The 14,619-nt window shown below is 48.0% G+C and overlaps 2 protein-coding genes across 5 annotated transcripts in view; one reads left to right on the top strand and one right to left on the bottom strand.

Annotated features, from left to right (window-relative positions):
* Hvcn1 (hydrogen voltage gated channel 1) overlaps positions 1–3,175 on the top strand; it is a 44,398-nt gene extending 41,223 nt beyond the window's left edge. For both annotated transcript variants that reach the window (XM_045132184.1, XM_045132185.1), the window contains 2 exons: positions 917–1,029; positions 1,334–3,175. In XM_045132184.1, the coding sequence (XP_044988119.1) occupies positions 917–1,029; positions 1,334–1,399 (179 nt within the window). In that variant the 3' untranslated portion in view covers positions 1,400–3,175. The remainder of the gene's footprint in view (positions 1–916; positions 1,030–1,333) is intronic.
* The window catches only part of Tctn1 (tectonic family member 1), a 53,444-nt gene continuing 39,039 nt past the window's right edge, over positions 215–14,619 (bottom strand). For 2 of the 3 annotated variants that reach the window (XM_045132181.1, XM_045132183.1), the window contains exons 8-15: positions 11,500–11,634; positions 10,506–10,631; positions 10,054–10,139; positions 8,783–8,923; positions 7,265–7,427; positions 3,294–3,419; positions 2,559–2,703; positions 215–1,726 (exon numbers count right to left, since the gene is read on the bottom strand). In XM_045132181.1, the coding sequence (XP_044988116.1) occupies positions 2,560–2,703; positions 3,294–3,419; positions 7,265–7,427; positions 8,783–8,923; positions 10,054–10,139; positions 10,506–10,631; positions 11,500–11,634 (921 nt within the window). In that variant the 3' untranslated portion in view covers positions 215–1,726; position 2,559. The remainder of the gene's footprint in view (positions 1,727–2,558; positions 2,704–3,293; positions 3,420–7,264; positions 7,428–8,782; positions 8,924–10,053; positions 10,140–10,505; positions 10,632–11,499; positions 11,635–14,619) is intronic. The other variant, XM_045132182.1, reaches the window with a different exon arrangement.

The raw sequence follows: 14,619 nt of genomic DNA, 5'->3' as shown, positions 1-14,619 counted from the left end.
AGTGTGATCGGGGTGTAACCTCGTGAGTCCTTTCTGACCTCATGCTCCATAGCCTACTGAGCTCCATAGGACCTGAGGTAAAGCTGGCTGCTTGGGATGTGGGCTCCTAATGGCCACAGGGATGCTTATGAGCAGACTTAGCTCTGGGGAGGGAGGGAAAACCCAAGAAGACATTCCTTTATGTCATGCATGGACCACAGTGACAGGTCAGTAATGCATGTGCCAAAAAGTAAAAAGTTTATTAAATACACTTCAGTACAGCCAGCCACGGCAAGCCCCCTCAGAGCAGATGGGGGGCATGTTTGATTCCAGCTCATGGGCCATTTGTGTAGGGTCCATATCTGAGGGGACAGGCTGACCTCCATCTTGTTAAGTAGTAAAATTTTACAGTACCAGTTGCTTCTCTTTACTGGCCATTTGGGTTCAGGCACCATGGGTCATTAGTAGGCATTAAACATTTGTGCAAGGAGTCACAAGTCACTGGGTGAGGCTCCAAGCAGTCAGGGTCTATTGTTAAGCCATAGTTCTTGCTTTTATTTCTGGCCCCTTTGTCTCCACACTTTGGGCTCTGACCAGGTAAGGGGTGCTTCAGTCATTGCTGAGGAGGCCTCTGTGTAGGGGACAGGAGCAGTCAGCCTGGTGCTCGCTCCCTGGGCTGCTGGCCTGAAGACTCTGCTACAGAGCTGACCCTCAGACTGACTCTTTTTAAGGTAGTCTCAGCCCATAAGGGTCATCCTAGGGAAACTGCCTAACCCCATGGCTCAGACATGGAAACCCTGCCCTTCTAGCTGAGCCTGCCTGGTGACAACTGTCTCATTTTTCTGGCCCCAACTATAACCATGGGTAAAGACACAGATCTGTTTTTCCTGTGGTTCAATTAGAAGCCTGTGTCATCAGGACCCTGCTTCTCTTACAGGGATAATAATCTCAGTCAAAACACGTTCAGAACGGAAGCTCTTAAGGTTAAAACAGATGAACATCCAGCTGGCTGCCAAGATCCAGCACCTGGAATTCAGCTGCTCTGAGAAGGTGAGATGCAGGGGATGGTGCAGCTCAGTTCTGCTGGGCCACAGCCTGGACCCCTTCCCGTAGCTGTCTTCTGGGTCCTTTCAGCTTCAGCACATATACCGTGCACATCCGTACCCCCACTTCCTGAGCTGTGCAAGGTGCCTCCTTTGTCTTTGTCCCTGAGAGCCACTGTGCTTAGGGCCCTGCCTGATGGAGCAGCCTCCTCCTCCAAACCTGAATTTTGCAAGAAAAGTAGCTGTCTGTGCCCCTAGGCCTCGCTGAGTAACTGAAGGTCACTTCTGCTATTTGTCTGCTTTTGTAACAGGAACAAGAAATTGAGAGGCTCAACAAGCTATTGAGACAGCATGGACTTCTTGAGGACACCAACTAGCCATCCAGGAATTCTACCCCAGAGAAGCTGGCTAGGCCATGACCTTCCTGGGGCCCAGGGTGAGAGGTCCAGTCCCTGCTTTTTGTTTCACCCCACACCTCTGGAACTAGGCTAAGAGCCTTCCAGCAGCTTCCCTGGTGTGACCCAGAGCTGCCCATCCATCTATGCCTTCCATCTGAAGCAACGGAATCACGCTGTACACTTGGATCTTGCTTGACAATGAACAGGGAAGCCAGACTGTTCCTGTCGATAAAAGCGAATCTCATCACACCAGTTCCAACTTTGCATGTAGTTGTTGAGACCAGCACATCTTTTCAGGAGCACATTCTGAAAGAAGAGGAAAAGCAGCCACCTTAGCTTCCAGTCCATTCCAGAGAATCTATTTCCCAACTGTTCCCAACAACTTTTCTTGTACCCCCACGGGAAGCTGCCGGGCTCTCCTCTGGCATTCAGCTGTGTCATCAGCTTCCAGCAGCTCCGCCTCCCTCTGCACCTGCCAGCGTTTCTCTCAATTCCTGAACAATTAATGTACAAAATAACCATGCTGTGCTTGGCCCTCCTACTGCATTCTTTCCTCCAAGCCGGTCCACACTAGCCCACCAGTTGGAGAACCAGCTAGCTGCAAGGCCTGTGCAGTAATGGCAGTGAAAAAAAAAAAAAAAAAAAAAAAGAAAGAAAGAAATGGCAGTGAGCCCCGGTCACCCTGTAATTAGTGTAGTCTTTGGGGGAAGATCCCTTGGGAGGCTTTGTGTTCTACACACATGATTATAGGATGGTATTTTGCTATTTTTGTGCTTACTTCAACAAGACTGAAAGTAAACCTGAACTAGAGACCATGAGCACTTTTTAAATTTACTCCCATTAAAAGGGAGCCCTACCACAAGGATACTGCATCAGGGTCTGGTTTCTATCTAGGACCTGTGTGTTGTGCTCAGGGGATTAGAAATGACCAATTTCTAAACCAAAAAACAACAGTGACATTTTCAAGAGGAAAAAAGCCAGTTGTGAAGGAAGTGGAGGAAAAGAATCTTGGTGTGGACATGTCAACAAAAGTTAAGAGTAAGGAGGGAAATGTCCCCAAATGACTTGGGACCCACATGTCCACTGTCCCAAGCTGAAGACTTCAGGGTGGGGTCACATTCCTTCAGGGACCACTTACATCAGACAAACGGGAAAAAGAAGTTGAAGGGCAGCCTGGCGTTGATGGAGGGCCGGGCTCTGAAGCCAGCCTCTGCAGGAGCAGACACGTCCACAAAGGTAACTGCGGTGGACACGACAATCGTCCTCTCATCTCCTGGGTGAGGCTGTAATGGAAAGACACGGTGGGGGCCTCTGTGCCCTCTTCCTTGCTTGCTCAGGTGGGTCTGTGAGTCCAGCAGGTGTGGAGACCAGGCACAAGTCTTCCCAGGTTTCCTAACTGACCCAGTCAGGAACACCAACCACAATTTAGTGCTCAGGGGGATGGGAAGGACGAAATTCAGACAAGTGCTACTGTGAATAAAGCTGTCGTGAGCTTCTCCGTCCCAATATGCGTGAAAGAACCCAGACTGCAGCCAGACTCACACCTGCTGTCACCGCACTCAGGAGGTGAGGCAGAGGACAGGGAAAGCCCACCAGGCGTGGAGCACATCTATAATTCCAGCATTTGGGAAGGTGAAGCAGAAAGGTCATGAGTTCAAAAGACCTTGTCTCAAGAAAAAGAAAAAAAAAGAAAGTTTAACCCAAACTGTTTATAATCATTTGCACCCAGTAATAAATTTTACCTGTCACACTTGTCTTTTGTCTGGACTTCTCGTAACCTAGTCCTTGTTTCATGTGTTGTTGCCTGTCTGTGGGTTTAGGGCTGAGCTGCATCCCAACCCTGCACAGGGACCCCACAGCCGGCCAGGCCTACCTCTGGAACCTGGGAGGAGATGAGCTGCGCAGTGACGTTCACTATCCTGGCCTGGGGGTTCAGCAGGGATCCATACTTAGTCCACTTCACTTCTATACTCAGAGCCACGGGGAGCTGGCAAGAACCCTGCAGAAGAAAGTGCCAGCAAGCAGTCGAGTACTGCCCAGTGTCAAGTCCAATTCAACTGCCACTGAGAGCTTTAATTATAAAATGTTCCACCTATTACTAAATGTTCTGAACATTCGAGTGAATAGACTAGAAGTTCAGGTACAAGTGGCTTTGACAAAGTGTGTTTTCATAAAGCACTTGGTGCTCCAAAAATACTGCACCACAAGGGGAAATATTCATCCCCACCAATTTTAGAGCCCTGTCATTGGGGAGTTGTGGCAGTCCCACTACCTTACCTATCTGTGGGACCTTCAGGGCTCTACCAGTCTCCATTTAACCTCAAAGATTCTGGGGACTGGCTGGAAAAAGGAAGGAGGAGAGGATATACAGAAATTGTGTATGATTGTATCTATGTTAAAATGTACCGAGAGGAAGTTTAAGCACTCTTACCTAATTTCCTCAACTGCCAATTAAGATAGGCCATTTGGGGACAGAGGTAGTATCTGTACAATGTCAGATAATAATGCTTCATCTCACTGACAGCAGATGCCACTATGACACTTCCCAAACTCAGGCTGGATGCTGCCTGTCCCAGAATCTTTGCTTGGTCTACGCTAAAGAAAAAAAGGGAGCCAGGCGTGGTGGTGCACACCTTTAATCCCAGCACTTAGGAGGCAGAAGTAGGAGGATCACCAGGAGTTCAAGGCCACCCTGACACTACATAGTGAATTCCAGGTCAAGCTAGGCTACAGTGAAATCCTACCTCAAACAACAAAGACATCAGGGCTGGAGAGGTAGATCAGCAGCTAAGGTGCTTGCCTGTAAAACCTAAGGACCCAAGTTCAATTCCCCAATACTCATGTAAAGCCAGATGCACAAGGTGGTGCATGTGTCTGCAGGCCCTGGCACATCCATTCTCTCTCAATATATATATATATATGTCTCTTTCTGTCTCTCAAATTAAAAAAAAAAAAAAAAAGAAGCTGGGCATGGTGGTACATACCTTTAATTCCAGCACTTAGGAGGCAGAGGGAGGAGGTCGCCATGAGTTTAAGGGCACCCTGAGACTAATTCCAGGTCAGCCTGGGCCAGAGTGAGACCCTGCCTCAGAAAACAAAAGAAGTAAAAGGACTAGTTGGAAAAAAGTAGAGGTTCAATGGAAGGGACATGGGGATAAGAAAAGGTAATGGGCCGGGCGTGGTGGCGCATGCCTTTAATCCCAGCACTCGAGAGGCAGAGGTAGGAGGATCGCCATGAGTTCAAGGCCACCCTGAGATGACAGAGTTAATTCCAGGTCAGCCTGGACCAGAGTGAGACCCTACCTCGAAAAACCAAAAAAAAAAAAAAAAAAAAAAAAAAGAAAAGGTAATGGGAGGGGACTGTGATCAAAATATGCATACAAACAGGGCGTAATGGTGCACGCCTCTAATCCCAGCACAGGTAGGAGGATTGCTGTGCAGTTAAGGCCAGCCTGGGACTAAAAAGTAAGTTCCAGGTCAGCCTTGGCTAGAGTGAGACACTATCTCAAAAAAAAAAAAAAAAAGTTGTAAGGTTGTGTTGCGGGGTGGCATAAAGGGCCCGAAGCCTGATATGATCAATGTAAACATATGATTATTAGAGAGAAAAAGCATTTTTCTACATACATGTCTTAAGACATGAAAAGCCAGAAGGCCAACAAAATTGGTATCTGCCAGAAGCATTAGCCGGATTTCTGCAGTAGCGAGGGCCTTTTGGAAACCTTGCCATTCAATTGTCTAGCAAATCTCCTGTGGCTAAGACAAGCTGTAGGTGCAGCGGGTATGGACGGAAGGTGCGAGCTTAGCTAGGCAGCTCCTGGGCCTGCTTCCATGGGCACTAATGACTGGTGTCTTCACCCAGCACCAATAAGCCCAGAGCTGAGCCAAGACTAAGCGGGAGTGCTGGGACTGGGCTGCTGGGGAGGGAGAAGCACTCGAGCTTGAGAGCTCCCCTCCCCATTGTACTGTGCTATAAATATGCAAAAGGCATAATGAAAGGCTGGAGAGAAAGCGGGGCAATTAGGGGGAGATGGAGAGCACACCTCCAGGGACAAGCTGGGACAGCCCACACTTGACTGCTAAGACAAAGCTGGAGGTGGGTGGGAAAGTCACATGTGACCCGAACCTATGTGTAGGATGTCAACTTCCATTAAACTCTGTGGGGAACTTTGCAGTTGAAAACACGAGTGGGCTGCTGTGACAGACCAGGCAGCATGGAATGGGAAGCTGTGCTGAGGACAGGAGTAAGCCTCATCTTTGAGACAGTGCTCACACTCGTCTCATGACATCTGGGACTTAGCACTAACCTTACCTTGTCAGGATCATCCCATATCCGAGAAGCTTAACACCAGAAGTGTTTAGGAATTTTTAAAAATTATTATTTCATTTTATTTATCATGGTTTTTCAAGGTAAGGTCTCACTCTAGCCCAGGCTGACCTAGAATTCACTATGTAGTCTCAGGGTGGCCTGAACTTATGGTGATCCGCCTACCTCTGCCTCCCAAGTGCTGGGATTAAAGGCGTGAACCACCATGCCTGGCTAAAAACATTATTTTTTATTTTTATTTATTTGAGAGACAGAGAGAGAATTGGCACACTAGGGCCTCCAGCTACTGCAAATGAACTCCAGACATATGCAACACACGTGGGTCCTGGGGAATCAAACTTGGTCCTTTGACTTTGCAGGCAATCACCTTAACCACTGAGCTATCTCTCAAGGCCATGTTTTGGATTTTTCAGATTTTGGAATATTTGTATGGACATGAGTGAGAAGTTGGCCAAGTCAATTTCAGAGTCTCAGAGTTCTTTCCTAACCCTCTCTCTCCCCTACCACCTGGCTGCCACTTAGTATGGAAATTGAGACTGCCTCAGGACCATTCCCAAGGTCCTTCTTTAGAAGGGCAGTCCTGCCAGGGCACGGTGGCACACAACTTTAATCCCAGCACTCAGGAGTCAGAGGTAGGAGGATTTCAGTGAATTTGAAGCCATCTTGGGACTACACAGTGAATTCAGGTCAGTCTGGGCTAGAGAAAGACCCTACCTCAAAAAAAAAGTGGGGGGGGAGAACAAACGAAGAGCAGTCCCTTTCTCCAACAGCAAAGGCACAGATGCCATGTTCTTCCTCTTTCCTAAAGTGAAGTGAGTAGATGAGTGCTCTTCATCTCTGACCTGTATCTGCCTTTGCCTTGCTCCCTACACTTGCACCTCTCTCCCCAACCTAGACTTCAGAGTCCCCATCCTACCTGCTCCTTACCCCCTGCCAACCGCGGCTGTGTGCACAACTCTCCCAGTACCTTGGCCACCACCACTCCTGAACCCTGCTCGGAGTTGCCACTAATAAATTTATCAACAAGGGTGTGGGTTTTAGGTTTCTGACAGCTGGAACAGGAGGTAACTTTATACAAAGTTTTCCGTGGACCTGCGTTTTGAATGTACCATCATGTGAGGCTGGGTGGTGGCCACAAATTTTGAAGCATCTCAGACAGCCTTCAGATTCTCTGACTAAGGGTGGTAATCAGCAGCACTTCCAATGTATGGAGTGACCACTAAGTGCCACGGGCCAAACAAATGTGACCTCATTTAGCCCTCTTGGTAAACCCCAGAAGGTCAGTATTTGCATTCCCATTTCATAGATAAAGAAGCAGATGTTCAAGTCCATAAATTCATTAGCCAAAGATGACATTGCTAATGAGGAGCAAAGCTGGTATTCAGGCCCAGGCCCACCTGCTAACAAAGCCCATGCTCTGTCAGAGCCAGTCCTCTCCCCCACCCGTGTCCCCACCTTCCACAGCCCACCTAATAGAGGTTGGCACACCAGCAGGTGGCCTTCCACTTCTTCCCCTTTACCTTCATGTTGGACAAGTGGGTGATGAAGTGGACAGGCACCCAGTCCTGCACATCCTGGACCCGAGTGTTTCCAAACGAGGCTACGTAGTCCGGGAAGCCCTGGCCCCTGAGCAAACCCTGTACCTTCTGTGCCAGGAGCTGGCATGGGATGGCACCCGTCAGCCTTGGGGAGAAAGAGAGGCTGAGAGAGGATCTACAACATGCACGCCTTTGACTTTCATCCTGCCCCCTCTTCAGAAGGGGGGTCATCTGACCCAAGCTAAAGTGACCCCAACTGTGGCTATGGAGATGATCCAAAGCACTGTTTCCCAAACTGTGTTCCCCCAAAGCTTCCTCCTGAGTCAGGGTGCTGTGGCCAGAACCTGGAGCAATGCTGCCTCCCCACATCCCCCAGGCCTTCCTGAAGTGCAATAGCACATTTAAAAAGGAAAGTGAAAAACCAAACATCAAGAAACACTTAGGATGCACAGGCAGAGGATTAGGACTTTGAAGCCAGTCTGGGCTACACTGTGAGACCTTGTCTCAAAATAAAAACAAAAGGCTGGAGGGATTGCTCAGAGGTTAAGGTGCTTGCCTGTAAAGCCTAATAACCCAAGTTCAACTTCCCAGTACCCACATAAAGCCAGATGCACAAGTCACAAGTTGGCACATGTGTCCGGAGTTCATTTGCAGCAGGAGGCCTTGGTGTACCCATTCTCAATATCTCTGTGCCAGGTGGATGTGGTGGTGCATGCCTTTAATCCCAGAACTTCAGATGCTGAGGTAGGAGGATCATCATGAGTTCTAAGCCAGCCTGGGACTACATAATGAAGTCTAGGAGATGGCTCAGTGTGTAAAGTATTTGCTGCTAAAGCCTGAATACCTGGGCTTAATATTTAGACCCCATATAAAAAAAGATGGAAGATAGCCAAGCATGTTGGTGCATGCCTTTAATCCCAGCACTCAGGAGGCTGAGGTAGGAGGATCACATAGATTCAAGGCCACCTGAAACTACACATTGAATTCCAGGTCTACAGTGAGACCCTATATAAAAAAAAAAAAAAAGAAGGCATCATATTCATGGTTTCTTTCATTGGTTTTCTTACTCTGTATAAATTAAAAATTCAGAAACAGCCAGGTATGGTGGCACACATCTTTAATCCCAGCACTCAGGAGGCAGAGGTAGGAAAATTGCTGTGAGTTCAAGGCCAGCCTGAGACGACATATTGAATTCCAGGTCAGCCTGGGCTACAGTGAAACCCTACCTCAGAAAACAAAACAAACAAAAATCAGAAGTATAGGAAGGCCTTTCAGGGAGTAATTCCTGTTCAGAATTCAAGCACTATACAACTTTACACACCAAACACACAGAGACTCCTGCCATATTTGGTAGGAAAACCGGTTGTCATTTTGTTGTTCTATCATTAATGATAAAGTGCAGGCAGCTGTCATATGAGTGCAGCAGCAAAGGGAGAGGACAGGTAGGAAGGCATTCTCTGTTGATCAGGTCAAGTTCCAGTAGACACCAGCCATACTCACCTTAATCGACAGCCAGACTGCATATTGTAGCCAAACAAGATTGGGGTTCGAGGCCCTTCGCTGGCTAAGCAGTCCTGCTCCGTTGTGCTCTGAAGAATAGTAAACTGCCCATATCTGTTTGTTGTCTGAATAATCCCAGACATTCACAGTCTGTTAAGGAACAACCGCCCAGTGCAACAGAAGTCTGACTCTCCAGAAGATGATGTGTCGCCACTGTGATGTGAGTAAGACCCAAATCCCCTCCCTGCTCTTGCCCTCTGGGTTCCTTCCCAGGACAGCAAAACCATGTTAGAAGTGTTTTCCTTGTATGGTTCACCCTCAGGAGAAAACATCTCCAAAACTGGTCCTTCCAAATTAAGTCCAGCCAGGCATGGTGGCACACACCTGTAATTCCGGCTGCCCAATAGGCTGAGGCAAGGTCTGCCTGGACTATAGAGTGAGTTCCAGGCCAGTGTGGGAAAATGTCTCAAAAGAAAAAGTAAGCTGGGCATGGTGGCGCACACATTTAATCCCAGCACTTGGGAGGCAGAGGTAGGAGGATTGCCCTGAGTTTGAGGCCACACTGAGACTACATAGTGAATTCCAGGTCAGGCTGGGCTATAGCAAGATCCTACCTCAGAAAACCAAAAAAAAAAAAAAAAAAAAAAAAGAAGAAGAAGAAGAAGAAGAAGAAGTAGTGGGAAGAGGCTAGAGTGTAGTTCAGTGGTAGAGTGCTTGCAGTACGCATGAGGCTCTGCATTCTATCCCTTTCAGCATCACAAAAACAAGACAAAAAAAAGTCCAAAATTTCAAAACCTCTAAATCTGTTTAGGAGTCTCTGTCTAAATGTGAAGCTGACTAGTAATGGCATAAGTCTGTAATCCTAGTGTTCAGGAAGCTGAGACAGGAGGATCATGAGTTCAAGACCAGCCTGGGCTGTATGGTGAATGTTAGACTATCTAGGGATAGAGATTGAGACTGTCTCAAAAGTGGAAGGCAGCTGTGCTCACCACTATACCACCACCACAGACTGTCTGAATGAATTCATTCAGACTGGATGAATGAATGAATAGAAATTGAGTGCATTCAACCTTTCTATCTTCAGGTATCTGTTTTAAGACACTGATGTATTTCCAAGGCTATGTGGCTTCCCCCAGGTACCAGTGCCAACTCGGCCCCAGCCCCCCCAGAGCCACTGCTCACAGGAAGTTCAGGCTCCAGCGGCAAGGAGGAGCGTGGCCCACACATGTGCACCGGGAAGACAAGCGCCTCCACAGAACCAAAAAGGATATCCCTTCTGAGGCTGAAACCCAGCAGCCAGGGGGAGCCCCACCACATAACCAGGGTTTCCACTAAGAGGAACAGGCTTGGTGTTGTTCTGCAAGACAAGGTGGACAGGCCCCAGCAGTGCTCACATTAATGGAGAACGGGCAGGGAGGGCTGCAGAGCTGCTCAGTACCAAACCTAGAATCACCACCCAGTGCAAGACTCCCCCATTCGAGACTATAAATGGATCTTGGAGTGTGGGAGTAGGGCATGCTGTGAAAATGTGAGCAAACGCAGAGGGGTCTTGCTTCTAACTGCAAAAGATGCAGGGGCTGCATTCAGGTTCATCACCCCACCTGCCAGCACGGGTTCAGAACACAGGGTGAGACGTGGTAAGGCTTCAAAGCTGACTGCCGTAGAAGTGGGGATTGTTTTTAACTTGGCAGGTAACTACTTGAACACAGTTGATCAGACTTACCTGAATAAAGTGAATCTCAAACTTCTGCTGCAGGAGAGCCACCGTGCTGCTTACTGCCCCCAGAAGGAGGGACAGACCCGCTTCCCAGATTTCACCCGCCTCCGTGTACGTGAGGCCGTACCTCACCTACAACAGACATGCCTGTCCTGTTGCCACTCAGTGGCTGGGCTGACAGCAGATAAACAACCAGCAAGATGCTCATCCTTAGGGCTGGGGATGTACTTCAGGAAGTAAATGCTTGCCTAGCTTGCAGGAAGTCCTGGGTTTAATCCTCAGCACTGCATAAACCAGGTGTGGTGGCACCCACCTGTAATCCTAGCACTCCAGAGGTGGAGGCAGGAGGAGCAGAAGTTTAAGACCATCGCCAGCTACATAGGGAGTTGAGCCTTGAAATAAAAGCGAAGGGGAGGGAGGGAAGGAGAAGAGAGGAGAGGAGGAAGCAGCAGCCACCTACTGTCTCCAACCCTGGGCTCCTGTGCTGTGCCCTCAGCACCACCCCAGCAGCTGGCGATACCTGAATCTCCATGTGCCCAATTTCTGGATATAAGTCAGCACATTGTGATTAGCTTATTTATTTTTGTTCTTAATTTTTTTTTCTAGGTAGGGTCTCACTTTAGCCCAGGCTGAGCTGGAATTCACTATGTAATCCCAGGTTGGCCTAGATCCACAGTGATCCCCTACCTCTGCCTCTTGAGTGCTATAATCAAAGGCATGCACTACAATGCCTGGCTTGATTAGCTTATTTCTGCAGGGCAAATGTGTCTAGGCAAGCACAACAGTGGCAAGAAAATGAAGATGCATTTTTGCAAGTTGCTATGCTGGTGGGCACAAGGGAAGAAGTGTTCTCAGACACAGCACAGAGGCAGCAGGAGGCCAGGCCAAGGAAAGTGCCAGCACAGGCCAGGCCAGAGTCCCACTGGAGAGCATGCAGCTCCCCCACAAGCCAAAAAGCCACAGTCAGCCACAGAGCAGTGAAGCCATACTGGGCTCCTACCTCAAGAACAACATTGTTGCAGATTCTCTCCTGCCCAGCAGCTATCAGGGCAGGCCACAGAATGTCAGGGTCTTCCAGCTGGGTCAGTGTTTTATTCAGAGACCGAATGGTAATGGACTGGATGGTGATGGGGACCTGCCAGGAAAGATGGCCTGGATTATTAAGGACACCACACACAGTGGCACAGGTCACCCACTTAAATGAACTAAAACCTAAGATAAACTTTTAGTGACACACTGCCAAGTGAGGGCACATGTAGCCCAGCACAGTACATGCTGTGAGATCACATTTGCAAAAATGCAGGCATTCCCACCCAAACACACACCATACATTCACAAAGAGAATGCCACAACCCAAACTGTCAAAATATGCTCACTTAGCCGGATGTGGTGGTGCACACTTCTAATCCCAGTACTCGGGAGGCAGAGGTAGGAGGGTCACCCTGAGTTGGAGGCCACCCTGAGACAACTTAATGAATTCTAGGTCAGCTTGGGCTAGAGTGAGACCCTACCTTGAAAAACAATAAATAAATAAATAAATGTGCACACAGCAGGGTGTGGTGGCACCTAGCACTTTGGAGGCAGAGGTAGGAGGATCACTGTGAGTCTGAGGCCACCCTGAGACTATATAGTGAATTCCAGATCAGCCTGGGCTAGAATGAGCCTACCTTGAAAAGCAAAAAAAAAAGCTCACTCAGAAACTTGTACATCAATGCTCACAGCTACCTGTTCATCATAGACAGAAATGAAAACAACCCAAATGTCCACCAGTTGACGACTAGATGAATCAAATGTCTACCTGCACAAGAAATAGTACTCACCCATAAACATAAATGAAGGACTGACACCTCCATAGTGAGTCTGAGTCTTGAGAAGGTACAAGTGAAAGAAGCCAGACATGAAAGGTCACATGTCATAGGATTCCATGACATGAACTTTCCCAACAGGCAAGACCACAGAGACTGAAGTGACTGTCAGTGTCTGGGGCGGAGCAGGAAGAATAAATAAGGGTTTCTTTTGGAGTGATGCAAATGCTCTGGTATTAGATCACAGTGATGACTGCACAATTTGGTGATGCGCTACTGAATTGTACACTGGACAAAATCACTGAATTGTACATTTGGACAGAGTGAGTGGTCAGCATGTGAGAGGCCTGGGTTTAAAACCCAGCACCAAGAAAAGGTTAATATTATGGTATGTGAATTACTTAACAAACATACTCAAATAGCCCCAGCTCACACACACGCACACACTCATCTCTACTACACAGTATTGAGAAGTCCACACTTCTCTCCCCAGTCCCAGAGTATATGGTCAGAAGCCCTCAGCTTCCCTAAACATACAGGTGACAGCCAATTTCATACACACCTCACATAGAGAGTGGCTAGGCAGGTGGGTGGAGAGATCATGGCAAGACAAAACAGAGACAGATAAACCTTTTAGGCAAACCTGGGAAGCCTGATAAACCCAATGCTAGTAAAGGACATTTGTGACCAGCAGCAGCAGAGTGACAAAGCACTGCATAGACCCCTGAGACAGCTGGGCTGCGTCAACAGGAGTCTACATTTCAATGCTTTGAATCCAATCTGCAAAGGAGTCTGACTTCCATGCCTCACTCTTTTAAACCATCTTGAACTTTGCCCTCTACATGCCAAGATGTTGATTGTTTACATTGGTAAGTACCTAAGGTGTTTTTGTTGTTTGTTTTTTGCTTTTTGGATTTTTTGGTTTTCGAGGTAGGGTCTCTCTCTAGCCTAGGCTGACCTGGAATTCATGGTGATCCTCCTACCTCTGCCTCCCGAGTGATGGGGTTAAAGATATGTGCCACCATGCCCACCTTCAGGTGTCATTTTTAAGAGAAATCAGCAGTCCTTATGTGTCTGTTCCTATGACAAGAAAACTTGCAACTACTCTTCAGGACAGAACCACTCATCCCATGACACAGTTCAGTAACACCAGCTAGCTCTCACAGGACAGAGAATAGGGACAAGGTGTCAGGAAACAAAACCATGCCCATGCCCACCTAGCTGCCTGCTGGGATGGAGAGTCATGTGGGGAGTACTGGGTGTGACGTAAGGAGCTCTTGCTGAAGTCATCACAAGACAACTGGGTTGCCTGGTCTGAGCACACATGTAGACCTGATTTGGTAGAGGCCTCCACGCAAGGAAAACAAGCTTTGGAAAAAGTGGGCTATAGTGTGGGTGGCAAGGACTGCTCTGGCTGCAGCATATCACTGGGACAGCCAGCCATGATAATGATTCCATTATTATATTATTATTATAGGGCTATCTGGATATCCTCAGTGTCCTGTTGGGTCACATGCCATCCTTAGACTAGACACTGGTAAAGTCACAGCACACCTGACTTGCAGGTCCATCAGCTCATGGGTGGCTCAGGACAATGGATACCATGTCTGCACTCTAGACCCACTAAGGGGCCCTGGAAATGATGCTTTTTCTTTTTGGTTAAAAAAAAAATTCTCTTCAAGGCCACTCTTGAGACTAAATAGTAAGTTCCAGGTCAGCCTGGGCTACAGTGAGACCCTACCCTGCAAAAAAAAAAAAAAAAAAAAATCTCAATGCTTGTTCTTTAGAGCAGGAGCTCAGGAGTGACGCAGATCCGAGGTGAAAGGCCCAGCCTGCCACATTCTGAGGCTGCAAGGTGCAAAGAGGGAGTGTGTGCGAGGCCAGTGACACAGGGCCTGTGATAAACTACAGCAGTCCAATATTGGTATACAGTGCGAGGATCTGGGTCAGGATGTCTAGGTTCCTGCCCCAGCAGTGACCATGGGTGAGCTGATCCCTCTCTTGGCACCTCACCTGCCAAGCAGGGACATTCAGGATCTGCCTCCGAGGAGTCAGATATTCTCAGCACCTAGAACGAAGCCTGGTGCCCACTCTGTGCCTCAGTAGCCCTACTACTTTTTAAAAAATAATTTATATTTATTTATTTATTTGACAGAGAAAGAGAGAGAGAGAGAATGGGCATGCTAGGGCCTAAGCCACTGCAAATGAACTCCAGACACATGTGGCCCCTTATGCATCTGGCTAACGTGGGTCCTGGGGAATCGAACCTGAGTCCTTTGGCTTTGCAGGCAAATGCCTTAACAGCTAAGCCATCC

The sequence above is a fragment of the Jaculus jaculus genome, chromosome 13, assembly GCF_020740685.1.
Source record: "Jaculus jaculus isolate mJacJac1 chromosome 13, mJacJac1.mat.Y.cur, whole genome shotgun sequence".
Classification (NCBI taxonomy): Eukaryota; Metazoa; Chordata; class Mammalia; order Rodentia; family Dipodidae; genus Jaculus; species Jaculus jaculus.
This window is presented reverse-complemented; position numbering and strand designations above follow the sequence as displayed.